At 33.5% G+C, this 25,198-nt stretch overlaps 3 protein-coding genes and 1 long non-coding RNA gene across 5 annotated transcripts; 3 read left to right on the forward strand and 1 right to left on the reverse strand.

The window, feature by feature from the left end:
- Positions 1–410: 410 nt before the first annotated feature.
- Positions 411–3,948, forward strand: LOC144545997 (heat shock cognate 70 kDa protein-like). 2 transcript variants are annotated; one of them, XM_078294548.1, is made up of 3 exons: positions 411–693; positions 995–1,211; positions 2,241–3,948. In XM_078294548.1, the coding sequence occupies exons 2-3, from the start codon at positions 998–1,000 to the stop codon at positions 3,881–3,883; spliced, it is 1,857 nt and encodes a 618-aa protein (XP_078150674.1). In that variant the 5' UTR covers positions 411–693; positions 995–997; the 3' UTR covers positions 3,884–3,948. The 2 variants fall into 2 exon arrangements, with proteins under 2 accessions (XP_078150674.1, XP_078150682.1); XM_078294556.1 differs by having other exon boundaries at positions 450–693; positions 991–1,211.
- Positions 3,949–11,783: 7,835 nt separating this feature from the next.
- LOC144548221 (E3 ubiquitin-protein ligase SINA-like 11) lies at positions 11,784–14,162 on the forward strand. The gene is made up of 3 exons (XM_078296928.1): positions 11,784–12,026; positions 13,175–13,430; positions 13,657–14,162. Exons 1-3 carry the CDS (start codon positions 11,784–11,786, stop codon positions 14,145–14,147), a joined length of 990 nt encoding a protein of 329 aa, XP_078153054.1. The 3' UTR covers positions 14,148–14,162.
- Positions 14,163–18,409: 4,247 nt separating this feature from the next.
- On the forward strand, positions 18,410–20,460 carry LOC144550589 (BTB/POZ domain protein). Its single transcript, XM_078298590.1, has 3 exons — positions 18,410–18,856; positions 19,111–19,669; positions 19,901–20,460. The coding sequence occupies exons 1-3, from the start codon at positions 18,443–18,445 to the stop codon at positions 20,224–20,226; spliced, it is 1,299 nt and encodes a 432-aa protein (XP_078154716.1). The 5' UTR covers positions 18,410–18,442; the 3' UTR covers positions 20,227–20,460.
- Positions 20,461–21,356: 896 nt separating this feature from the next.
- LOC144546067 (uncharacterized) lies at positions 21,357–24,558 on the reverse strand. Its single transcript, XR_013508703.1, has 4 exons — positions 24,348–24,558; positions 22,838–23,636; positions 22,400–22,552; positions 21,357–21,893 (listed from the first exon to the last, which is right to left on the reverse strand). It is a non-coding gene; the product is annotated as an uncharacterized LOC144546067 (long non-coding RNA).
- Between the last annotated feature and the right edge of the window lie 640 nt (positions 24,559–25,198).

Below are 25,198 nucleotides of genomic sequence, written 5' to 3' on the forward strand. Positions count from 1 at the left end.
CTAATTAATAATTTAAAATTTTCAGACTATAACATTTATGATCTGATCCAATTTGCAAGAATGACAGATGGGTCAAATTCGGAGTTTGAGGGAATATTAATGTTTTGAAAATAAAAAATGATTGTAATTACTTTCATGTGATACCTATATCTAATATATTTTCCATTTTCCTCCCACACATATAGAAATTAAATTCGCACCGGAACGGAAAGACTGCACTATTTAAAATAACTAATTAAATAGGGAGAATTTTTCTGATGTATACTTATCAATTTGATTTTTTAAAATAACTAAATAAAGAATTAAACAAATGAAAAATATAAAAAAAAACATTATTAAGTTTTGATGGAATATTTAATATTATGGTGTTATTATAGAAAAAATGACTATTTTAAAAAGTTTATATCGGCACACTGCAAATTCTCCCAATTAAATATACCAAACCGGAGCTCCGCTACTCTTCGGAAAACATATTAAAGGAAATTTTGACATTAAAGGAAAGCGCGATTTGGAGGGATAATTTGGCTCCATCGAAATCTCGCGAAAATTGGTCGGATTTGGCGAGAATTCATTTGGTAAGTTTGGCGGCCCTAAGTAACTCCAATCAGTACAGAAGCAAAAGGAAAAAACAAGAAGAGAAAAGGAGCAGTACGAGCTCTCTGCCGGAACCAGTGCTTCACTCCTCAAACTGAGGTAGAAATATTTTGTTCGTGATTTTGATTTTTACAATGCCATGCCATCAGTCGGCTGTGAGCCAAATCACATGGTATACGATACCAACTTTGATGGCTTTTCCAAGGCCGGTAAAATAGAGCACATGAGGTGTTTGTGAAAATGACCATTTAAGGATACTTACTTAATCTGTACTATTTTCTGATTTTAGTTCAAACAGATATATTGCCCAAATGTGCTTAAATAGCATACATTGTAATTGATGAACTAACGATCAATAAAACACATAAATTCTTTTGCTTAATGTGACCAACCAAGTTAGGCCATGGCGGGTAGAAGCGGGAGTATCGCTATTGGAATCGACCTTGGCACGACATACTCCTGCGTTGGGGTCTGGCGAAATAACCGAGTGGAGATCATTCCCAATGACCAGGGAAACCGTACGACGTCTTCTTACGTGGCCTTCAAAGAAACTGAGAGACTCGTTGGTGATGCGGCTAAGAATGAGGCCACTAGGAACCCTACCAATACTGTCTTTGGTGCGTCTCGCTCTTCAAATATATTATTTTTCCTTGTTTGTTAATAACTCAAATGTCCGGTTTTTATTCGTAGTACTGCCTCTTAGTATGGTTATTTTTTGTAATCAAGTGACTCATGCACAGAGCTTGCGTATTTATTTTTCGCATAAATTTCCATATTCTTTAGTTTTTCACTAGAGTTGCTAAATGTTGTATACTATTTGGAGGCATCTAAAGATCTCTCAGTCCACAAAAGTAAAAGAAAAGGCACCAAATTTCTCTACTTTCACCAAATTTATTTTATTAGGTACCTGTCTCCTTTCATTTTTCACTTGGCATGTCGGACCATAAAATGTGTCATTTCCTTATCAATTGGATGTTCTGTCACTCAACATGTCATGAAGTTTCCATTCTATGAGTAGCCCAGCCAAAAAATATGGGGAATAAAATTCTTAGTACTTTATGAATTTGCTCTTTTATCATAATTTATTTGTTTTATTTGGTGCTCCTGCTTGATGCTTCTTTAGATAAAATCAAAGTTCATATTTTGACTTAATTAAATCTTAGTTCATTTAAGTTTCCTTATAACTAACTCTTTGTATTGTTATGCTGTTCAAATCAGTGCGGGCTTATCTTGATTACTGTACGAAACTTTTTTAAGTGCCAAGAACTTAATTTATTGCTTCTGTGACACTGATCCATGCATTGTAGTTGACTGACAATCAAGATTATTATAAGAGAAAAAAAACACAGATGGAAGTAGAATATGATATTTTTTTTGTCAAAAATGTGCTACTGGATATGGCCAATCTGTGTGGTTGATGTGAATTTCTTTGGACTCAACAAATTTGATTCTTTTTTACAAAAAGGTTGAATTAGAATTTAAGTAGTTACTTGTTTTTATCTGTGCATTTTCTTATTGAGCATAGTATTGATCAATTATTAGAAAAATAATTGACTTACATAATCTGACATATTAGAATAATAGTAGTTTATTTGGGGCATAAAATTAGCATAATACTGATTTACTTGTTTTCTATATTCTCTTAGATGCCAAGCGGTTGATTGGTAGACGCTTTTCTGACCCATGCGTCCAAAGTGACAAGAAGCTCTGGCCTTTCAAGGTAATTGAGGGCAGTGGCGATAGGCCCAACATCGTTGTCGATTATCAAGGTGAGGAGAAGCAATTTTCTGCTGAGGAGATATCTTCAATGATTCTTACAAAGATGAAAGAAGTGGCAGAGGCATTCCTCGGTTGCATTGTAAAAGATGTCGTAGTCACTGTTCCTGCATACTTCAATGATGCCCAGCGTCAGGCGACCAAAGATGCTGGCGTTATTGCTGGCCTAAATGTAATGCGTATAATGGATGAGCCGACTGCAGCTGCAGTGGCTTACGGCTTTGATACAAATGAAGTTAACTCTCCAGTGAAGAAGAATGTGCTTATATTTGACCTTGGTGGTGGCACTTTTGATGTCTCATTGCTTAGTATTAGCAACGGTTTGATTGAGGTGAAGGCCACTGCTGGTGACACCCACCTCGGTGGGGAGGACTTTGACAACCACATGCTGAATCATTTTGTTGAAGAGTTTAGAAAGAAGCAGAGGAAGGACATTAGCAGCAATCCGAAGGCTTTGAGGCGCCTTAAGACTGCATGTGAACAGGCGAAGAGAATCCTCTCCACCACTACTCAAACTGTTGTCAACCTTGATTGTCTCTATGAGGGGATTGATTTCTATTCCGGAATAACTCGTGCACGGTTTGAAGAGCTCAATGCGAACCTTTTTGAGAAATGTATTGAGATTGTGACAAGGTGTCATGAGGATGCTGGCATAGACAAGGATAACATTGATGTGGTGGTTCTCGTTGGCGGTTCTACCCGGATTCCGAAAGTTCAACAACTCTTGAAGGATTATTTTAGTGGTAAGGAGCTATGTAAAAGCATCCACCCAGATGAAGCTGTCGCATATGGTGCTGCCGTACATGCTGCAAATTTAAGTGGCCAAGATTGCGAGGAGATTAGAAATTTGGTGCTCATTGATGTTACCCCACTTTCACTTGGAATTAGTCTTTTAGGCGGTAGCACATCCGTCATCATTCCAAAGAACACACCAGTACCAACAGAGAAGTCAAGAGTGTACTCCACGACCATTGATTTCCAATCTGCATTCAGCTTCAAAGTTTACGAGGGAGAGCGTGTGCGGTGTGAAGATAACAATTTACTTGGGCATTTTAGACTACCTGGGATCCATCCTGCACGAAGAGGTGAAACCAAGATGAAAGTAACTTTTAAAATTGATAGTGACGGCATATTGCATATATCTGCTGAGGAGCCAGTCAGCGGTAGAAAGAATGAAATCACCTTGATCAACAGAAAGGGCAGGCTCAGCAAGGAAGAGATAGATAGGATGTTGTGTGAAGCAGAAATGTATAGAATGGAGGATTTACAGTTAAAAAAGAAGTTTTTAGCCAAGAACTCTTTGGAAGAGTATGCATATGGCTTGAGAAATTTGGTGGAGGAGGATCATGTCATTACAAAAGCACCAAGTGAATATGTTAAGTACATTGCTGAAGCCGTCGACGAGACGATAGAATGGCTCATGCATGATGTGCCGATGGATGCATCCGAGTATGACGCCAGGAAGAAAGAGCTTGTAGAGATGAGCTCCACCCTCTCAAAAATGAGCTTATAATATGTTCCTGTTTGTGGAAGATTAATTCCCAAATTTTGGTGAGGATCATTCTGATATTGAAGAAGAGAACTATCATTGTGATTATAGGATACGTGATATTAATTAGTGGATCATCTGTGTGATTTCTTTTTCCTTAATTTATTTTATTTTGGTTGGGTTTAGAGTAGATGAGCATCGGTTCTCATCTTTTGGAGCCATTCTAGCAATTTAACATCAGTAATCTATGAGCTATCCTTTTTATCAAGTCCTTGCTTCTTAATTTATAGGACTAGGGAGTAAATCTCGTGAATGATAGTTTAATTTGCTAATTCTACTTTTTTGTTTGTTTTTTCTGAATCTAAATGTTCTTTCTCTGTGTTAATTTAGAAGGCGAGAAGACTACTATGAATAGAAATATATTAAAAAATATAATTCAGGGAAGTAGTAATAAAGAAAATAGAAACGGGGATGAATAAGGTTAAAAAAAAAACATGTAATCTGATTTTCTCGGAATCTTAATGTTGAATGGAATATTGTGTTTCTACTTCATTATTTCCTCTTGGTACTGGCAGGTTGCCAAAGAGTGAACAAACAGTGACATCAGTGTAAGACCAGAATTTAATGTACAAGTAGAATTAATTTACCACACACCAATAGGCAAATTTAATGTTGGCTACCAGACTCTTTTCATGCTTTCCATTTATGTTTTATCCACATAAGAATATTTAATTTAATAAAATTAATTTATGATTTGCTCGTTAAATACTACCAGCATGAATAGAACGAAGTTTTGGGCATAACAGACACCCTTGACTTCTTCAATAATTTATCTGAGAGCATATACCCAATTGTATTTTGCATGAAGGTGGGTCAACCCGGAGATATCCATTTATGTTATTATTAGATTTCAAATACGAAGTGACAGTTTCTATTTCAATTTCACTAATATATGAGAGTTTTTTATTTAGAAATTATGCATGAAAATTAATTTATTAAAAAATCGTTTATAAACTTCACGTTGGTAAAATTATTGGATAAAGTTTTCCTTTTTTCATGGAAGTTTCTTTAATCGCTCACATGGCATTAATTGAAAATCTAATTTCAATTTGAGAGATGTGGAGGTTTACAAATTAATAAGAGAGACTTAGTTTCTATTTAGTAGTTAATAATTATTTAGAAATCAATTAGAGTTGTTCAAGTCCATTGAATTGAATTAATAGTTGCGTACATTCTCATTTTGCCATAATTTAAGAAAATAAGAAGAGAAAGTTGAATATTTTTGCAAATTATATTCTCATTGATCTTTTTATCTAGTTAACTTATTGATTCGCATGAAAACAAAATTGAAACGTGATATTATTTTATGAGCACGTAGTGAAAATCGTATAGATCACATCTAACAGTTTTATTTTAATGTTTATGTTTTAAATTTTGAGTTACTAATGTTTTAATTCGCCTTATTTCTTAAACAAAATTCATACATCTCTCTACCTCGATCTCCTTGATTTTGTTTAATTCGCCTTATTCTTCTTCTAAATATTAACACAAATTTTAATTAATTTTCTGTTTACGTTGTAAATAATTAGTAAAATTGAAAAATTATACATACCAAATTTAAATTATGATATAGTATTTTTATCTTATCTACTAATGAAATTATGGTCTGACATGCAGACCAAATAGGTTTATGATTTAGGATTTAGGATTTAGGATTTTTTTTTAAATTATGCAAATGTCTTTAGTGCAAGACTGCAAGTGTTTTTACTAAGAAGACTACCTCTATACTATCGCGTTTAAATATTTAATTTCACCAATTTATGCTGTGTGCTTGCATGCATGCACATTGCACCACCAATATGCGGAGTCCGTGCCCCCGAGATACCTGAGGTACAATTTTAAAAAATGGACGGTTCAGATTAGTTTCAGATAGATCAAATTCAATCCAGAGCCAATGAAGACTGTAGAGGATGTGCTTTGAGATTCGTGCCACATGAAAAGAACGTTCCAAATTTATGGCTTGCACGTACCTCAGGTACCGGAGCTGATACGGATTCCAATATGCGATTCTTCACTTGCTTCTACTCTACTGCCAGCGCTAATATCAAATTAAGCCGAAATTTTTAAATATACCATCATTCCAAAAAAGATAAATCCAAACACCCCGGTTTTGAAAATTTTCGAATTTTGACATGACCGCATCGCCTAGATGCGATCACTTTTCTGCGGGCCGCATCTAGGGGCAGCGGCCCATTTTTTTTTTTTTTTTTTTTTTTTTGCTCATGTGACTTTGAACTGAAAATAGGGTGGCCGCTCCCTCGGGATGGGGCCCTGACCACATCGCCTAGAAGCGGCCCGAAATAAGTTGGCTGCTCCCTCGGGATGCGGCCGTGTCAAAATTCAAAATTTTTCAAAAAAAGAATGTTTGAGTTTATCTTTTTTTGAACCATGATATATTTAAAAATTTCGGCAAATTAAGTGGGTCTCTTTTGCTGAAAGTTCCATTTGCCATGGGTTGATGAATTGTGCCTATACGACTATACAGACTACAATAGCAAGAATTCGTATCCTCTGAGATATCTCAAACTTTGCGTGACTTTATGGAAAATTTCAACTGTTTAAATCCGTCCTGCACGAATCTCAAAGCACACATAATACTGACCCCTACATCACTCCCGAATAGGCAACCGGACACGTCGGACACGCAAAAGTTGAGATATCTCAGAGGATCCGCACTCCAATAGTAAAGGGATATGACTATACAGACTACAGTGCTCCCATATTATTCAAAACACTCAGTAGGAGAAATATAAATATATAAACATTAATACTAAAGTGCAACCAGATTTCTCCAGTTTTAATACAAAACTGTACCCCTTCAAATTCAGATAGACTCAACAGATCCTCAACCGTGTACAAGCACATAGTGTATGAAAGTGTCGATTAAACATACATAATTTTAGAATCGTGTCAACAAATTGCAAAAATTATGTGTCATTTGTATTATTTTCTTACAAATTTGTACCATATCCATTATTCAATCAATCAGATCAAAATGAAAACATAAGTTATAATGAAGTCCGATTATCTAATAACGAAATATTTCAAAAACTCAAATCATACTGCAATCAGCACTTCAAAATCACACGCGACATAGGTTCAAAATTTCAATGGGACATATTTCAAAAATTTATTTTATTTTTCTCTCTTTTTCCTTTCATATTTTCTCTTTGATTTTACCTTATTTTTTCCTAAAAAAATGATCCGAGAGAAATTAAACTCAGATTTATATAAAGATTATAGAAGGTAAAAATTAGTGGGGTAGTTTGTGGAGGTAAACATGCATAATGACATGTGGCATGCCACGTTTTTCATTTTTTTATTCTGTTTTCTGAAAACAATTTTTACAAATTTAGATCAAAAATTTATAATATTGCAAACAAGTTCAAAAAGAAAAAGTTTCAATAGTATTTCAAAATAATGGGGTGTCACATAAACTCTACTGGATTTTGGATTTTTAATTCATTGTTCACAATTTCAGGCCTTTTAAATATTGGAAGAGATACAAAGTATCTTTAATAAACAAACTTTGAATATTGAAATAATAATTGCACTTTCTCTATTTTATATTTTCTTTTGACAAAATTGTCTACATGCATGATATGACAATTCTCGATATTAAAAAATAATAATTGACAGTGATAAGATATAGAGCCATCTAGCATATATAAAGGAGTTAGGCTACTATGACATTGGTGTTATTTGAAATTAAATAACACCAACTTTTAAACTCTTAGATCTGTCTTGAGATTCGTAATATCCGCTTTTACTGTTCAAGCACTTTATTTTGTACGAATCTCAAGGCAGATCTAAGGGTTTAAAAATTGGTGTTATTTAATTTCAAATAACACCAATGTCATAGTAGCCTAGCCCTATATAAAGAGGTTCATCATGATTTCACAGAGAAATCATTGCTACCTTGTTCAAACTTCAAAGTAGATATTTTAAAATAGCAGTTTTAACTTCACAGAAAAATCAATGTTACTATGTTAAAATCTTCATCTCTTTTGTGTACAGTTTTCACACCAATTATTTTGTAACATTAATTTAGATAAAAATTCAAACATGATAAGGTTGACAGAAATTTTTATTTCTACCATAAAAAAAAAAATCAAAACACTTCAATTTTAGAAAAATTCAAAAACTACCCAACCCGCAAGGACATTATGCGGTTTCAAAAATTGAGGGCCGCCTAATAATTCTGTTGTGTTGGTCTATGGACAGGCCACCCCATTGTTTTTTTTTGTTTTTTTGTAAATGCACAGAAAACAAAGTTCAATCTGTTAAAAAAAAAATAATGGAGCTGATGATCCATTGTGCGACCTCTAGACTAGAGCCGTAGAGTCATTGTGCGGCCCTCAGTTTTTGAAACCGCAACGGTATTATGCGGCCTGGGTAAATATCAAATTTCTCTAAAATTGGAATGTTTTTTTTTTTTTTTTTTTTTTTGAGTTAGGGTAGAAATAAAAGTTCCGGTAAAGTTGATGTTTTTTTGACAAAAAATCACAGATGATATTATGAATTTAACATATTTTTTTCTTTAAAATTATGAAAAAAATTGGTTGTTCACATTCCTCCTGAATAGCATCGAACTGGTATTGCGTCAATTACGACTCATACCAGTAAACCATATGTCAAAGTGAATACAATTTCTCAAAAGGCATTTTTATTTGAGATTTTTTTTCTTCTGAGAAATGGACATATTTTGTTCTGAAACAATTTCTTACCCTAAACAATTATGTATTTTCTTCTTATGTTTATTTATTTACTAGGGAATTTCATTTAAGATTTTGTATCAGCGAAATTTAATTGTATTTAATTTAATGCATTCTATGTGTAATAATAAGTTTGACTCAGCAAATCTTTGATATACTAAATGCACTAAAGAAGGAATTAACATCCTCTGAGATATCTCATATTTTTGCGTGGTTTTTGGAAAATCTCAACCGTTCAAATATATTCCACACGACTCTCAAAGCAAATTAATACTGGCCCCTGCCCCGAATTTTTTATTAATAGAAATAAAATAAATAAAATATTTAAAAAGAACACTACTGTTGAGTTTTTTCGAAAACTAAGTAGACCGGGTCCTGTAAACCCGTCCCATCGGACGGGTCCAATTGACCCGTCCCGGTTAATCGGATTAGCCGTTAACTAATATCACGAAAAAAAAAAAAAAAAAAAAAAAAAAAAAAAAAAAAATTCCCGGACGGGTTTAAGTATCCCGTCCCGAGTCTGTAAAAAAAAAAAAAAAAAAAAAATTCCGGACGGATTTAAGCATCCCGTCCCGAGTCTGTTAAAAAAAAAAAAAAAAAAAAAATCTGGACGGGTTAAGTAAACCCGTCCAGAATTTGAAATATTATATTTATATTATATTATTATATTATATTATATTATATTATATTATATTATATTATATTATTATATTATATTATATTATATTATTATATTATATTCTATTATATTATATTATTATATTATATTATATTATATTATATTATATTATATTATATTATATTATGAGGTGGGCTACGGTGAGTTGCGAAGTAAAACGCGTTTCTACTTCACGCCGTATTTTTATTTTTAAACTCCAAATGACTGATCCGAACCATTAGATATTTAATCCATATTGAAATGTGCTTGGAGACCAAATTTTACATTTTTTGGAATTTTTTTACTATTTATTAAGCATTTATTAAAATTGCTGTTTTGCTGTGAACAGTAAACAATAGTAAAATTTTCTGGACCATCAGATCAGCGACTTTCAAAATTGCTTAATAAATAGTAAAAAATTTCCAAAAAATGTAAAATTTGGTCTCCAAGCACATTTCAATATGGAGAACAAGATGAACGGTTCGGATCGATGTTTTGAACTTTAAAATCGCAAAATATGAGCGTAAAGTAAAATAGTCGCTTTACTTCGCAACTCACCGTAGCCCACCTCTTATATTATTGTATTATATTATATTATGATTTTATATATATTATATTTTTTTGTTTTTTATATTATATTATTATATGGCTGTGGCTAATTTGCTGCCAGCAGCATTTCTGCCAGCGGTGCTGCCACTGTTTTTTCTATTTTTTGATGTTCAAACGACAAATCTAAACCGTTAGATGTTTAATCTATATTATAATCTACTTGGATACCAAATTTTACATTTTTTGGAATTTTTTTACTATATATTAAGCTGGTTTGAAAACCGCTGATTTCAATGCTGCAGAAATTTACTGAAATCAGCGGTTTTCAAACCAGCTTAATATATAGTAAAAAAATTCAAAAAAATGTAAAATTTGGTCTCCAAATAGATTATAATATAGATTAAACATCTAACGGTTTGGATTTGTTGTTTGGACATCACACGGCTAAATATAGCCCCGGCAGCACCTCTGCCGAAATGCTGCCAGCAGCAATTTAGACAGACCCTTATTATATTAATATACTTATATATATATATTATATTATGAATAGAACTAGTTTAGTTGTGCTTAAGTTCACCAAAGTGTTTGGTGAGCTTAACTCCAAAACTTATTAAATCGTTTTCAAATGACGAATCCAAACCGTTAGAACCTGCCTATCTTGCGAGTGATGCCTCTACATGTGAAAATTTTAAACGTTCAAATTAATTTAGTATAAAGTCAAGCGGTAAGAAAACGTTCAAAAAATAAATGCACTAAAATTAATTTATTAATCTTTTAATCTTGACCGATTGACTTTATACTAAATTAATTCAAATGTTTAAGATCATAATATAATAATATAATAATATAATATAAAAAACAAAAAAATATAATATATATAAAATCATAATATAATATAATATAATATAATAATATAATATAATATAATAATATAATAGAATAGAATAGAATATAATATAATAATATAATATAATATAATATAATAATATAATATAATATAATAATATAATATAATATAATAATATAATATAATATAATATAATAATATAATATAAATATAATATTTCAAATTCTGGACGGGTTTACTTAACCCGTCCAGATTTTTTTTTTTTTTTTTTTTTTACAGACTTGGGACGGAATGCTTAAATCCGTCCGGAATTTTTTTTTTTTTTTTTTTTTTACAGACTCGGGACGGGATGCTTAAATCCGTCCGGGAATTTTTTTTTTTTTTTTTCCGTGATGTTAGTTAACGGCTAATCCGATTAACTGGGACGGGTCAATTGGACCCGTCCGGTGGGACGGGTTTACAGGGCCCGGTCTACTTAGTTTTCGAAAAAACTCAACAGTAGTGTTCTTTTTAAATATTTTATTTATTTTATTTCTATTAATAAAAAATTCGGGGCCCCTGCCCGGACAAAATATGAGATATGTTAGAGGATTACCCACTCTAAAGAAAGAAGGGCATTTGTAAGGTAATATTTTATTGCAAGAAGCAGTTGGAAACGAAATTTGAAGTCATCTCATTTTTTATTTTTTTGAGAAAGGTCATCTCATTTTAAAAAGATACTGGATGACATCAGCCCATCATCTCAAACTTTGCGTTTGCGTGATATCCGAGCTTAAAGATTGCAATCTGTTTGCCTCTTTTCTCAGACTCAGGGTGGGAAATGTAATATTTTATTTTTAGAGATAATAAGCGTTTAATAAAGGAGTAAAGAGAAAACGGAGAAAATGGACACGTGAAGAAAATTAACGAGACCTTGGACAGGTGGCCTGTCCCTCTTGCAGCACGAGTCACTCCTGTTTATTTTTTTTGAGGAGAAGACACTCCTGCTATAAACCAAGGATCGATATCATATACTTATACTTTACATGCTTGCCTACGGGCTTACAAGTTGAAAAAAAAAAAAAAAATTCACTTGCTCTCTCTCCAGTCTCTACAATGGCAAAATTATCTTCGGACGATACAGAAGGCGAAGGCAAAGGGGCGAAGCGGAGAAAGACTAACGAAAGAGGAAAAACTTTGAGTACTCCGTCTCCTCAGAGTAAAATCAAGGAAGGAAAGAGTTCGAATTCTACATCTGCTCAAAACGAGACTGGAGAAGAAAAGGAGATGGCCACAATTGATACCGACTTTCTGGAGTGCTCAATTTGCTTCAATCCCTTGTACTCTCCAATTAATCAAGTAATTTCTTTTTCAATGTTACTGTTCTCTGAAAATTTATCTCTTTTCTTCTCTGTCAAATGCTCCATCAAATTTCAACACTTTTATAATTCCTCCATAACTTGTGAACAAATCCAGCTTCAATGTTTGAACGACATATACCAACGTGTTGAAATTTTTTTTTCTATTAATCTCAATTTTGTGCGGATTATGACCGAATTTATTATCTGATAATTAAGGTGACAGTTTCCATCATTGGAACTTTTGCATAGAACACCTGATAGTATGCAAATTCAACTGATAAGCAAGTATTGTGTCATATTTTGAAATTATATCTACTTTATAGAATATTTATGGGAGATTTCACTGGGAGTTGCATTATTTGTTGTTCTACGTTTATATGAACTAGGGACACTAATTTCATTTCTTATTTTTTTTAACCCTCCCTCTTCTTCTAAATAAAAACTTGATTCAGCTGTCAAACTTTTTTTTTTTTGAGAAGAAATTTAGGAGTCTAGCTCCTATATTCCATTAATAACAGACACCAGTGGTGTCCAGAGTTACAAAAGTGAAAATAAAATTGCGTAATTAAACATACAATTGCCCCTAATCTACATCCTTTATGCTGCTATACCCTTCTCCATGGATTCTCAATCGATTCCAAACCAACTCCTTACTTCCTGAGCCACTTCAATTGCTAATAATGTGTCTGTTTTACAATTTTCCTGAAAAATTGTAATATTCAATTTTCTTTGAAACCTAGGTATACCTTTTCTCTTTAATTTTCTTATTGAGTAATGACTTGTAATATTCAAGAGGTGCATATTGAAGGATAAATTCAAAGAAAAAACAACAGTTGAAATATACAATTCATTTCGGTAAAACATACGGAAGCATGTTTGTTAATGTTTACCTTTTTTGTAAAAGCTAAAATTGAACCAATTTGCCATTTACATTTGTCTGTGTTCAAGTGTGTTCAAGTGGTCACGTTGTAGTTCATTCCTGTAAAGACTGCATGGCAAGTGTCGGTACAACATATTTTCCATCATAGTTTTTTTTTTTTTTTTTCAATTCTGTTTATGGTAACATTATCAAATTTCGTCAGTTCTATTAGTTTATACCTTACATTGAAGATGACAAAACTGAACAAATTCACATACTTTTGGCAGTGTAAAAATGGACACACAGGCTGTCCCTCCTGCTGGTCTAAACAAAAATACATCTGTCACGTGTGCAATCGTCGTGTACAATATCGCAATATTGCACTTGAGAAGGTTCTGGAAGCTGCACATGTTCCTTGCCCTAACGCCCATTTAGGTTGCCGCAAGTCTGTTTCCTTCCCACAGATGCAAGCGCACACTGCTACATGTAAGTACGGCCGGCCGCCATGCCCAATCCCAGACTGTCTACACAAGGCCTCTTCAGGTGCACATTTTTGTTGGTTAACACTCTTTTGTGAAATGGTTGTTATATCAGGCTATGAGCCTATGAGGTTTTGGTTAGTACTGCATGGTTGTATTTTTCTCAAATTGAAACTTCAAACTACTTGAAAAGTACAGCTTTATTACTAAAGTCACCTGTGTTATGTGAGCCCTGTTGCATAATCAAGCCTTATTTTGGTTCATTTATTTGTTTGTGCACAATGTTGTAGGTGAATGGCGGGCACATTTTCTGAAAGACCACTGGGATACCGGCACTCACTACAGTTATGGTGAATCCTCCACTATACTATTTAATGAAGAAGATTTTTATTATACACTTCTTGGACCTGGTAAAGATCTATTTGTGCTTGTGAAGGAACCAATTCCCGATGTTGGGACTGTTTTATCATTATATTTTATCGATCTTCCCGATCTGGCCCGGAATGATTTCAAATATAAACTTAAGGTGTATGGTCGTGATAATACAATCACAATGCAAATGAATTCGCCAGTCATTTCCATTAAGGACTGGAAGAGGGGACAAGTGGGTGGTTCTTCCCTTTTGGTACCAGTAGGATTTACCGAGGGAAATATGAAAATACATATTTTAATAAGGAAAGAATTGAGCAAAAAGTCGGATGAAGAATCTTCAAAAAAAGGGGAAGAGATAGATAAAGGATCTTCACAGTCAGACGAAGAGCCTAATGAAGAGTCAGATTGAAGAAGGTTGGTTTTATCTATGTATGTAACTAATGTCAGTAATCTTCCTTGTTAGTATTGATGACTATAGTATTGATGAGAGCTTTGGATTTTGGATGACTGTAACTCTGAACATTTTTACTATGTTTTGTAATTTAACTCTGTTTCTTACTGAAATTGAATCTAGGCCTTTTTTACCAAAAAAAAAGAAGTGTAATCTTCCTTTTTTTTGAGAGAAAAGTGTAATATTCCTTGTTTTGGAATTCTAGATTTATGGTTGTCTTGATATGTGTTTTGTTTCTTTTGGAGGTTTGTCATCAGCAATGACACTTAATGGGGGGACTGGTGCTGTGATATGCTGCTTGCAATTTAGTTCTCTAAATTTGAATTTGTTTGCAATTTAGTTGTCTGAATTTGAATTTAAGTACATTATGCCAAACTGATAATTATTCGAGAGGGACAAACAGAAAGTGGCACATGTACTCATTGGGTTTTTAAATACTCTTCTGATTAGAAGGTTAGATACCTGCGTCTATATATGTAACAATCAGTGTAGCAAGTCAGTGTTCCCCACTTTATTAACCATTCCACGAATAAACACACGGAAGGGGCCACTGAGAAAATGAGATAATTATTTTGAAGGAGATTGTTGAACAGAAATGTGGGCTCAAGTGTGGTACAAAACCAACACTTTGATGAGCTTCCTCATTTTTATTTTTATAAGTAAATAATAAGCAATATTTTTTTTATTTTTATAAATGTGGGGCGTAATTTCTTTATGCATTAATGCAAGTCTTCAAAATTTGGTCATAGAAAATTACTTTATTTCAGTTTCTTTATGCATGAATGTCTACAAATTAGTCATAGAACATCCAAAATTTGGTCATACAACATTCCTTTATGCATTGATGAAAATTTCTATTAAAATTTGATTTTCTGATCAAGTTTCAAGACCAGCAATCCTTTAAAAATATCAAAAGAAATGGAATCAATAATTTAAATCCATGGATAAAAAAAGAATTACTAATCTGTCATCTTCCTGACAAAATATTTAATATATAAAAATTAAAATATATTGCCTATTTTTTTACTTTTAGAAATAAAAAATTACTTATCTGCATCGAAGTTATTCTTCCAATGTTTAGATCTAGACCGTTTAATCCACCTCAAGATTCGAACAACTCAGACCCAGCATCAGACTGAAGTTGGTCCTAACAAAGGAATGAGGTCAAAAGAGTTTACGCTAAATCATCTCAAATTATTAGCGAAGTTGACAAATGCCAGATCAAAAAAGCCAACCAATTTCTACAAAAATGAAAAAACAAATATTATTCTGCCCTGAAACTGGCAACATATGGAAATCATTATTTTCAATAATAAATGCAGCTGTAATGATCACGAAGAAAACAGTGGAGATATATCACAAAACTCAGAGGATAAATAGCACAAAAAAAAAAAAAATACTATCGACTACAAAAACCTTAAAAGGCGTTTAAAGATAAACACTATACATTTTGGGTCCCTATAAAATTAACATGCCTTGTACCAGCAAGTAACTATAGAAAAATGCAAGATCAAATGTGCATGATTCAATGTCACTTTTTACAGAAATTTTTTTTTTAGATTTGTACAACAATAAAGCGAACAATTCAGATCGAATGCAACAGATGATAACTCGCCAAATATGTAACATCTAAAAAAAAAGAGTTATTATTATCTATGGTTAAAATATATTTTTTTATAATACTAAAATTATTGTAAACGTCTCTGCTGAAAAAAAATAGAATATATCCAATCAAAAAGCTAGATGCAAAACCAAATTGGAAGTTTCTTTCAGGCTGGATTAATTTTCTTTTTATATTTTTATTGTACGCTGGATCCCAATCAAATGTAAATGGAAAATAAAATGAAAAGTAGAATTCTTGACTCTTGCATGAAATTCAACCAATTGTGCTCCATTATCCCTTGTGCCATCTTTTTATATAAATTCAAATACCAAAACAGAAATTGACTTTCTTAAAAAAAATATCGATTATAAAGAAATTTTGCAATTAATTACCCCTGCCGAACTCTGTTAAAATTTAAAAGGCTTTCCTTCTCTCTCCCGTAAAGAAAAGAAAAAAGTAAAATCAGAAATAAAAGAAGAAAACAGAAAGTGAATAAAAGAGAAAGAGTGAAAGAAAATGAGAGAAAAATAAAAAATATTTTGATAAAAATTCTAATATGATCATCATTTGATTGTATGACTTATTCGATTTTCGACTACAGTTGTCGTTACAATCCGATTTAAAATTTCAAATATTTCACTATCATATAACTGAACTTCTCTGAGTGATCCGAATTTGATTTGTTTGCGGCATATTTCAACCCTCCTAAATTTCCCAATTTGCTTGTTTATGATTTTATTTTCCATTAAAACATATATGTATATTATCTGGGTACATTTTAAAGGATTAAATCCAAATTAAAAGCAGTAAAACTGTAAAACAGCTATTGATAATGTCAAACTGCGTAATGATAAATTAATATAAATAGCCTTTACAAACAAAAAGCTTGCGTATGGTCGAAATACGTTCAAAGTTGTTAATAATTATATTTAAATTAAAATAAATAAATAAATAATATCTTTTAAAATAATTAAATTAAATATCCGTTCCACGATAATTTAAATCTAAACGTTTCAAACTGTGAAGAACTGGATAATCAGAAAATACGAACTCGTTTCTGGTGCACGTTCTGATACTGTCACACAGCTCACTGGTACCACCACTTATTTTTATTTTTTTGTATATTTTTAAATAAAGTATCAGTTTTTTTGTTATAATATTATTAGAACTTAGGAGTGTCATTGATATTTTTTTTTCTTCGTTTATCCGACTTATAATGTATTCGATAAGATAGATATAGTAACTTTTTTTTTCATTTAGCTTATTAGATACGAATAAATGTAAACAAAAAATTATTAGCTTAACAAATAAAAGTATGGATAAAAATTATTTCTTCTCCATAACTATATAGGTAATTACAAAAATAAAATTATATGCATAATATATTTATATGGAAATGAGGTATGATATGAAATATTTTCATTCATGATTCAAATACATACTATATATATAACTCTAAAAAAATCATTTATAATTTAGGGAAAATTTCCTGTATGCCCATTCAAACTCTTGAATTATTTAACCGTTGATTCAAATTCTATAAGACAGTCCAAAAGATTTTTATTATATTTATAAAATTTTCAAAAGAAAAAGTAATCGTATTCATTATTTTTTTATTCAATCTGTACCGAACGAAAAGATGAACATGATTAAAGTATTTTTTTTGTTAGCATATCGGTGCGAATAAAATTAAAAAATAAAATTTAATTTCATGACACCCCTAGAGAAACAACCCTGGAACAAACCAAGGGTTGCTGATTTTCTGCCGTGCATTTTTCTTTTCAATTTTTCCGACTTATACGGCGATAGAGAAAACATACTCTCTTTACTTTTCAAAAGTGACAACCTAAGGTAACAGAATATTTCTGTTTGGATGTAAACCGTCCGATTAGAATCCGCACTACTATTAAAGCAGTTCATACGTTCCACCTCAGCCGGATTGGCCCGGTTTCCGATCGGATGGCCGTGATCCAAACAGAAATATTATGTTACCTCAGAGGAGAAGAAGTGACAAATCCTTGTTGCTGCTGTCCTCTTTTCTTAATTCGTATCCTCTGAGATATCTCAAACTTTGCGTGACTTTATCGAAAATCCCAACCGTTTAAATACGTTGTACACGAATCTCAAAGCAGACATAATACTGCCCCCTACATCACCCCCGAATAGACACCGGACACGTCGGTCACGCAAAAGTTGAGATATCTCAGAGGATACACACTCCTCTTTTCTGTACAACCGCTTGATAAACATAGTGCCGATCCGCTGCAATTCTTTCCATATAAGCATACCCAATGTATTTTATCCGACGGTTGTAAATCTATATCTAGATTTACTCTAGAACAAAATTCCGTCGGTACCGTTGTAGACGAACCGAACCATGAGGAGAGCATTTCGCTTTTGCTAGTTTCTGTGACCAAGCCTACGTTTGATTGTTTAAACACAGCCACCGCACTGCCTAGTGATGCACCCGATGGTGCACCGCCAAAGCTATTCAATGCCTCCAACCGATACTCTTTTGTCTTCTTCCTCCTCACTTTTCCCTTTTTCTTTTCTTCTAAGTTTTCCCTACGCATTCCTCTCCCTCCACACCGCCTCTAAATAGACGCAGCATTAGATGGAGAAAAGAGATTATAGATCGTCGTCTACCTCCATGGTGCCTACGGCCATGGACAGGAGACTAATTGTCATGCCGAGGCCAACATCAAACATGCTAAGCTCGATATTCAATTCATCACTGAATAAAGCATCTAAGATGTTGATATCTGTGGCCACCTCAGAGGACGCAACACCGGGAGAAGGCGAGAACTGGAGAGCCATGGACCATGTCAGGCATGTGCTTATGCTGACAATCTGGGCCAATGTCTGGGTGCTCCGGTCTCTGACCAATGCATTCCCTTCACCGAGAAGTAATTCGGGCTTGCACGGGTTTAATGTTGAGGCTTTGATCAGCCCTAAAGAACAGGCTTCTTCGTCGGCACTCGTGGTGCATAGCACGCAAGGAACGGTGAATGAGATGGATTTGTTTTCGGCAAATAGCACCGCCATTGGGAGGACCCTTTCTCATGTAAGCCCTCCTTATGTATATTGTGGTATTCTCTAATTTCTAACTATAATTTAATATATGATAATTCATGATTTAGATCCTGGTTATTACAATAATTTGGATTGTGCTCAATTAACATGCATGTTGTATTAACTAAGATAGTTTTATAATTAACACTAATTAACCAACACAGTGAATATAGTTTGTACCAAATAACTATAATTGAATGAACATGCATGTTGTATTAAATATTCCCTTTTGTTAATATTGTCCAGGTATTAGAAACACTGAATGAGATACCGGCCACATCTCGCAAGTACGAATACGTTCTTGCAACAGCAGATCGCATCCTCTCTGAGAACATCCAGCATGGTCATCCATCGCTCCTCCAAGTGAGCCGTTCTTCTCTCGGTGCTGCCTTCTCCCGCACAAGTGATTTCCTCCGCCGATCCCTCCGCTCTCCTGACCGCTCAATTTTCTCATCGTCCCCCGATTGGCACGCAAAAGTTCTTCACCTCCTCCCTCCTGGTCCCCGCCGCCTCTACGAGGGATTTCGCCTTTGCCTCAATGGCTTCATACCATCTTTTGAAACAAATGGTTGGCAGCGAAGTTACAAGCCTCAGAGACATGCTACAATTACGGGGCCAGGAATTGGAGCCTTTGAGTGGGGCGAGGCAGAGAAGCTTGCTCATGAGTTGTTGTGGATCACCCGAAAGTTGTGTGATTGTGCAGGTGCTTCTGAAGGTATTGTGCGATGGGCTTTTGCATCGGGCTTAGCTTCGCTTGTGCTGACTGCTCATCCACGTGTTCAGGCGCCTATTGTGAAGATAACAGGTACTTTTGTTCACTGGAACTTTAATTTGCATGCCATAAGGTGTAATTTTAAATTTGTAATGTTGTTGTAATTGCATTCCATTTGTACTAATTATATCAATATTTAAATGCAAACTGAATTTTTTCATACATATTCGTGCACATGCATGTCGATCCGTTAGATAAGCTTTTTCTCGATATTATGTTACCGATAGAATTTGCTAAAGATTTTCAATAAATTGCTTTTTTCAGTTATATTAATTCGGGAGCTAGAACGCGGTGACTGGTACTCTGCACGTGAAGTCCAATTCGGCATCCTGGCCCTATGGTTACCTGTGCTCTGTTACGCAAGCAATGGTGTCACTTCTCCGGCTGTTTCCGGGCCCGATAGGTATGAAACCGAACATGCACTAGAAGAGCTGATCAGTGGCCTTCCAAGTGAGGATCAAGAAGTGATCTTACAGAATTGGCTTGAAGATTTTGCCGCCTCTGATTCCGACTGGCCAAATCTGTCGCGTTGTTTTGACCGCTTCTGCCGTCGCTCCCGGAAGCAAGTTATCCTCTTGGAGCAAAATTAATTAGTAAGATGATATTTTGCTCTCCTTTTTTTTAATTTGGGTACTAGTACTCTGAGAGGGCAATTTCGTGGGCTTATGTACAAAAGGTTATTGGCTATATTTATTGTAAATTTATGCTTGTAGTTGTTTGGTTTTAGATGTTATAAATTGGTTGTTTATTTATTCATATTTTTATGTGGACTGATGAGCATTATAACTAAAAAATTATATGAAATGATGATAGTGTGCTTGGTTCGGAAATGTTAAATGTGACTTGTTCTGTGTTTGATATGTGGGTTTGAATTTTATTTGGTAATTTTTTGTACCTATAATTAAATTGAATTTCATCAACCTGACAAATAAATAAAGGTTTTGAATTTAATAATTTTATCAGAGACCTGGAAATAATTATGAGATCTTTCGTTTTGGCTTGGAGAACATTCGTTAGTTGGCGTACCGCGTATGTATACATTGAGTAAGAACTTTTGTTATAATTATAATTGCTAATTGTTAATTGTGTTTGAATTGTTTTATCTTCTGTTTCTTGTATGGAAATTCCAATCATAGCCGTGCCCGTAATGTATGGAAAATCAATTGAAACTTTTTTCAAAAAGAATGTCAATTGAAAATCACTTCGAGGAATGATTCTTATAAACTAAAACAAATATAATAAAAAATTTAAATAGAATTTAAATTCATGAAAGATATAATAATTAATCATACAAATTACTTACGAAATAACATTTCAACTTCCGAGCAATTCGTGTTAATAACGTATTGTAAAATAAAGATTAAAAAAAAAAAGTAAATAAGATATTGAGAATGTATAAAGATGACTATCTTTTATTTATATGTTTTTTATGTGTGTACATAATACAAGTTTACAATACAAATAGAAAATGTAAATAACAAGTCATCTAATTTAATTCTATTGATAAATGTGAGGAAATGAAACATACTTCATTAAGAAGAGGTTTTGATACAATTAGTGAAAAGTTTCAAATGAACATCCATAATATAAATTTATTTTATAACAGTAATAACAATAGTGTAAGAGAAAAAGAGAAGCTGATGAAACTAGAAATAATGCCAAGCTAGCGACGATAGTAAATGTACTGAAGATTATATCAACCACTTCAGATCCATTAGTGTCAGAAAGACAATCAAGTGCCATTGATTCAATATAGTCTGATCGATAGTGTCTGAAAGACAACGAAGTGCCATAGATTAATTAAATCCAAAAATCTATCATACTAAGACATAAAGAGACATTTATCAAAATGTCACCACAAAAGTTTCATACTACTTTCATACTACTGGAGCTAGCATAAGGGAACACTATTCATGCTCATCACCATTGCTCTCTTCATCACCACCGCTCCCCTCATGATTGCCCCTAAAACCCTTGAGAAGAACAATTTTACACTTCTCTGATAAGGGGAACAACTTGAGCTCCTAAAAGACTACCATGTCATCCACTACCTTAGTGACACAGAATTCCTCTAACAGAGGTGCAGTGCTTAACACAAGTTTTGCAAGTTCTAACATTGACTCGGTCTTTACCAAGTCCAAATCCCAGTGAACTGATTATATATAATGTTCACAACCTCCAGGCGTTTAAACAAGCAGTCTCGGATTGCTTTTAATTCCCACGAACCTTCAACATGCGGTGGATCAAAGTCCATACACTAAAAGTTTGGAAGAAAAAGAAATAAAAAAAAAATTAAAGAAGCCCAGTCAGTGGTATGATTAGGCAGTATGAATAGATAAGGATTTAACTAATTTGGCAGTAACATATGATTATGTTGATCCAATCCAAGCACCAACATTATAAAGACTTTAGACTATGGCAGTCAATGTATACAGAGGAGCTATTGATGTTTATTTTTTGAACAAGCAGGGAATCATTTGTAGAAAATATGTAGGGAAATATGGTTAATAGGCTTATTTGTGGCAATTTTACCTAAAATCCAACACATCAACATGAAATTTCTAAAAAAGAATGGGGCTCAGCTGACACCATTCTGCCTAGTAATATGTAACTGTCTTCTTTCTAGTTTCCTTGCCTACAGTATTACTTAAAAGGATTTGCAAATAATCGAGCATTCAGTTTTGCACAAAAATAAAAAAAGTAATATAAAACATAAATAGGAAATTGATTAAATAATATATAAAATGTAGAAAAGTAGTGGACCTGTATATGGAGTTCTTTTAAGTTTGGTGCACTTTGAAACAAGCAAAGAACAGTCGCAATCTCATCCGGGAAATTACATAATTCCACATAAATCTCAGACATATTATTGAACATTGTTGGAAGATTCTTTGGAATAGGTCCCATGGCCAAGTACTTGCAAAGAAAGTAGAAGAATGCATAAAAATCTAGCCGAATAATAATCTCATATATTATAACAATATAAGTATCAACACTACAGTACTACATGTGCATACCAAAAGCAGAATGTATTCGACTCATATTTATTGATTCTATCACCTTTTTTTTGTATGAAGTGCATAGTTTGAGGCTTAATTTACTAGAATATAACAATTGTGTACACACGTTTTATAAATGGTGTTACGAGGGATATGCATGCTAATATCTCTTTACAAAGTTTTAAGCATATTAAAAACTTACTTTAAGAAATAGACCATATATATTTAGCTTTCGGATGTTAGAAAGGCGACCAAGAGCACGTGTAATTGTGCTCTCCTACCCATCTTTTGCTACATTGAACATCCTATAATCTTCACAGAGATAAATGCTTCCCTTGACCAATTTTGGAGTTTCCAAACATATATCATGAAAGTCACCACTGATAGCCAAAAAAGTGAGTTTTGGTGCAAGGATACAAAGGCAACCTTGCTGGACAAAATGATCAAGATCCAAGTGTTCTTGTAAAGGGCAACTCGAAACCAATTTCTCTATACCAAACCCCGACAAATTAAAATAAAATACACAAAAGGTCTGTAGCAGAGTAAATTCATTGAAAAACTGAGGAGCATTGATACTGCAAGCTGACAGGCACACAGATTTCAATGCATTGCAAGAAAAGAAGCGGGAAGGAATCACACATTCATCATTATAAAATATTAGATGAAGATGCTCAATTTCATTTGTAGATAAGCTAAGCATCCTGTAAATTTTTCTTCAAATATCATATTTGGAAACACCAAATTTGGAAGTGAAGTCCATGAATCCTTCCAACTGCTTGAAAGGATGCTTGTTCTGACCGCCTCTTTGAGTGAAAGTTCAGCCAGAATTTTCTCTTTTATATCAGCAGGCAGGTCGCTATCAATATAAATTGTGATAATATCAGCAACCTGCCTGATGATATAAACCAGAAAGTTCAGCTAGAATACTAAATTTTACATTGATATCAGCACTGTTTTTTTTGGTTGATTTGCATCCATTGAAAACTTGAGTCAATTTCAACCTGCAGACAACATTAGAATACTGAATCAAGTATAAAAAATAGAAGCCTCAGACTTCAAGCTCCTAAAGTAATTGGACTCGAGTTGAAGGGGATAATTTGGAATTCTTATCTCCTAAAGTAACTTAAACTTTTAGTTTATATCCGAACTGTAAGATCTGTTTTGATACGATTATTGAAGAGGAACCGAGCATTCTATCTTGAACTAGATTGGCCCAAATTATGATCGTACGGTCAAGTCCAACTCAAAATTAGAGTTACTTTAGAGGAACCAGACTAAATAATATGAGGGTTTGGTGATTTGGTAGCACTTGGTGGTAAGCTTTTCTGGAGAAAGTTTCGTGAGATTAAAAAAGGTATTGGGTTGGGAAGAAAAAAAAAATACTTTTTATCTTTTGTTTTGTTTGGTTGGATCATATCCATATTTGTATGCATGCGATCTCATATGATGTTGTGGATCTGATTCAATTTCACAACACAATTTTTACACAGATCAGAGAGGTGGGTTTAACAGTTCAAACTCATCGATTTCACAACTCTATTTTTAACGACTTGAAGCAATCAAAGCCTTAATATCAAGCAATTGATCACAACAGATTTCAAGGGATTCAAGGGGTTGATTTTCACATTCCAAGCCACAAGCAAAGAGCCAACAAGCTCAATCCACAAAGCTCGAAAATGAAAAGAAGGAAATCAAAGCCTTGGATAACTTACCGGAAATTTCAATTTCTTCAACCCGCTTGACGGCCACACGCGACAATAAGCAACAGGGACACAAAGAATCCTTAACGGGTTGTCACTGACCAAAGTCGCAAGTCAAGATGAAAGAGGGGAGAAAACTCTAAATTCGAACCCACAAGGAAGTGTGACAGAGAGAGGAGGTAAAGAGATGAAGGGTGGAGAGATTGTTCAAAAACCTAGAGAGAGAGGGTCTGAAAGGGAAAGGGAAATGGAAAGGGTGATAGTTAACGTGGTGTGTGATTCAATAAAAAACAAAAAGAAAAAAAGAAAAAAAAGATAATTAACGTGGTGTGGGGTCCGCATGTAAGAGAGAAATATGAGAAGGTTCTGTAGTCTAGTCTTTGATGTGCTTCAAGTTTGACAGGGGAGCCCACATGTCAATTTGAGTTAAAAACAATATAAGGATTGACAGAAATAAAATAAACAGAAATAAAATAAACAGAAATAAAATAAACAGAAACAAAAAAACAGAAATAAGAAAAACAGAAATAAAAAACAGAAATAAGAAAAACAGAAATAAAAAAACAGAAATACAAAAAAACAGAAATAAAATTCAGAAATAAGAAAAACAGAAATAAAAAACAGAAATAAGAAAAACAGATATAAGAAAAACAGAAATAAAAAAAAACAGAATTTAAAAAACAGAATTTAAAAAACAGAAATAAAAAAACAGAAATAAAAAACAGAAATAAGAAAAACAGAAATTAAAAAACAGAAATGGGGGAATTTGGGTTTAAATTTTGAATTTTAGAGCAAAAGTAAAAAAAAATCTGCCACGGGCTCACGGGCGCACGGGTTCACGGGCACGGACTCACGAGTATGGG

Source organism: Carex rostrata, chromosome 2 (assembly GCF_964058835.1).
Source record: "Carex rostrata chromosome 2, lpCarRost1.2, whole genome shotgun sequence".
Lineage (NCBI taxonomy): Eukaryota > Viridiplantae > Streptophyta > Magnoliopsida > Poales > Cyperaceae > Carex > Carex rostrata.

What these genes read in the sequence shown, in the direction of transcription:
- LOC144550589 (XM_078298590.1), top strand. Translation starts at nt 18,443, where the DNA reads ATGGTGCCTACGGCCATGGACAGGAGACTAATTGTCATGCCGAGGCCA. An exon ending in TTGGGAGGACCCTTTCTCAT is followed by an intron (nt 18,857 to 19,110) that starts GTAAGCCCTCCT and finishes AATATTGTCCAG; the next exon opens with GTATTAGAAACACTGAATGA. An exon ending in GCCTATTGTGAAGATAACAG is followed by an intron (nt 19,670 to 19,900) that starts GTACTTTTGTTC and finishes TGCTTTTTTCAG; the next exon opens with TTATATTAATTCGGGAGCTA.
- LOC144548221 (XM_078296928.1), top strand. Translation starts at nt 11,784, where the DNA reads ATGGCAAAATTATCTTCGGACGATACAGAAGGCGAAGGCAAAGGGGCG. An exon ending in TGTACTCTCCAATTAATCAA is followed by an intron (nt 12,027 to 13,174) that starts GTAATTTCTTTT and finishes TACTTTTGGCAG; the next exon opens with TGTAAAAATGGACACACAGG. An exon ending in TCTACACAAGGCCTCTTCAG is followed by an intron (nt 13,431 to 13,656) that starts GTGCACATTTTT and finishes ACAATGTTGTAG; the next exon opens with GTGAATGGCGGGCACATTTT.
- LOC144545997 (XM_078294548.1), top strand. Translation starts at nt 998, where the DNA reads ATGGCGGGTAGAAGCGGGAGTATCGCTATTGGAATCGACCTTGGCACG. An exon ending in CCCTACCAATACTGTCTTTG is followed by an intron (nt 1,212 to 2,240) that starts GTGCGTCTCGCT and finishes ATATTCTCTTAG; the next exon opens with ATGCCAAGCGGTTGATTGGT.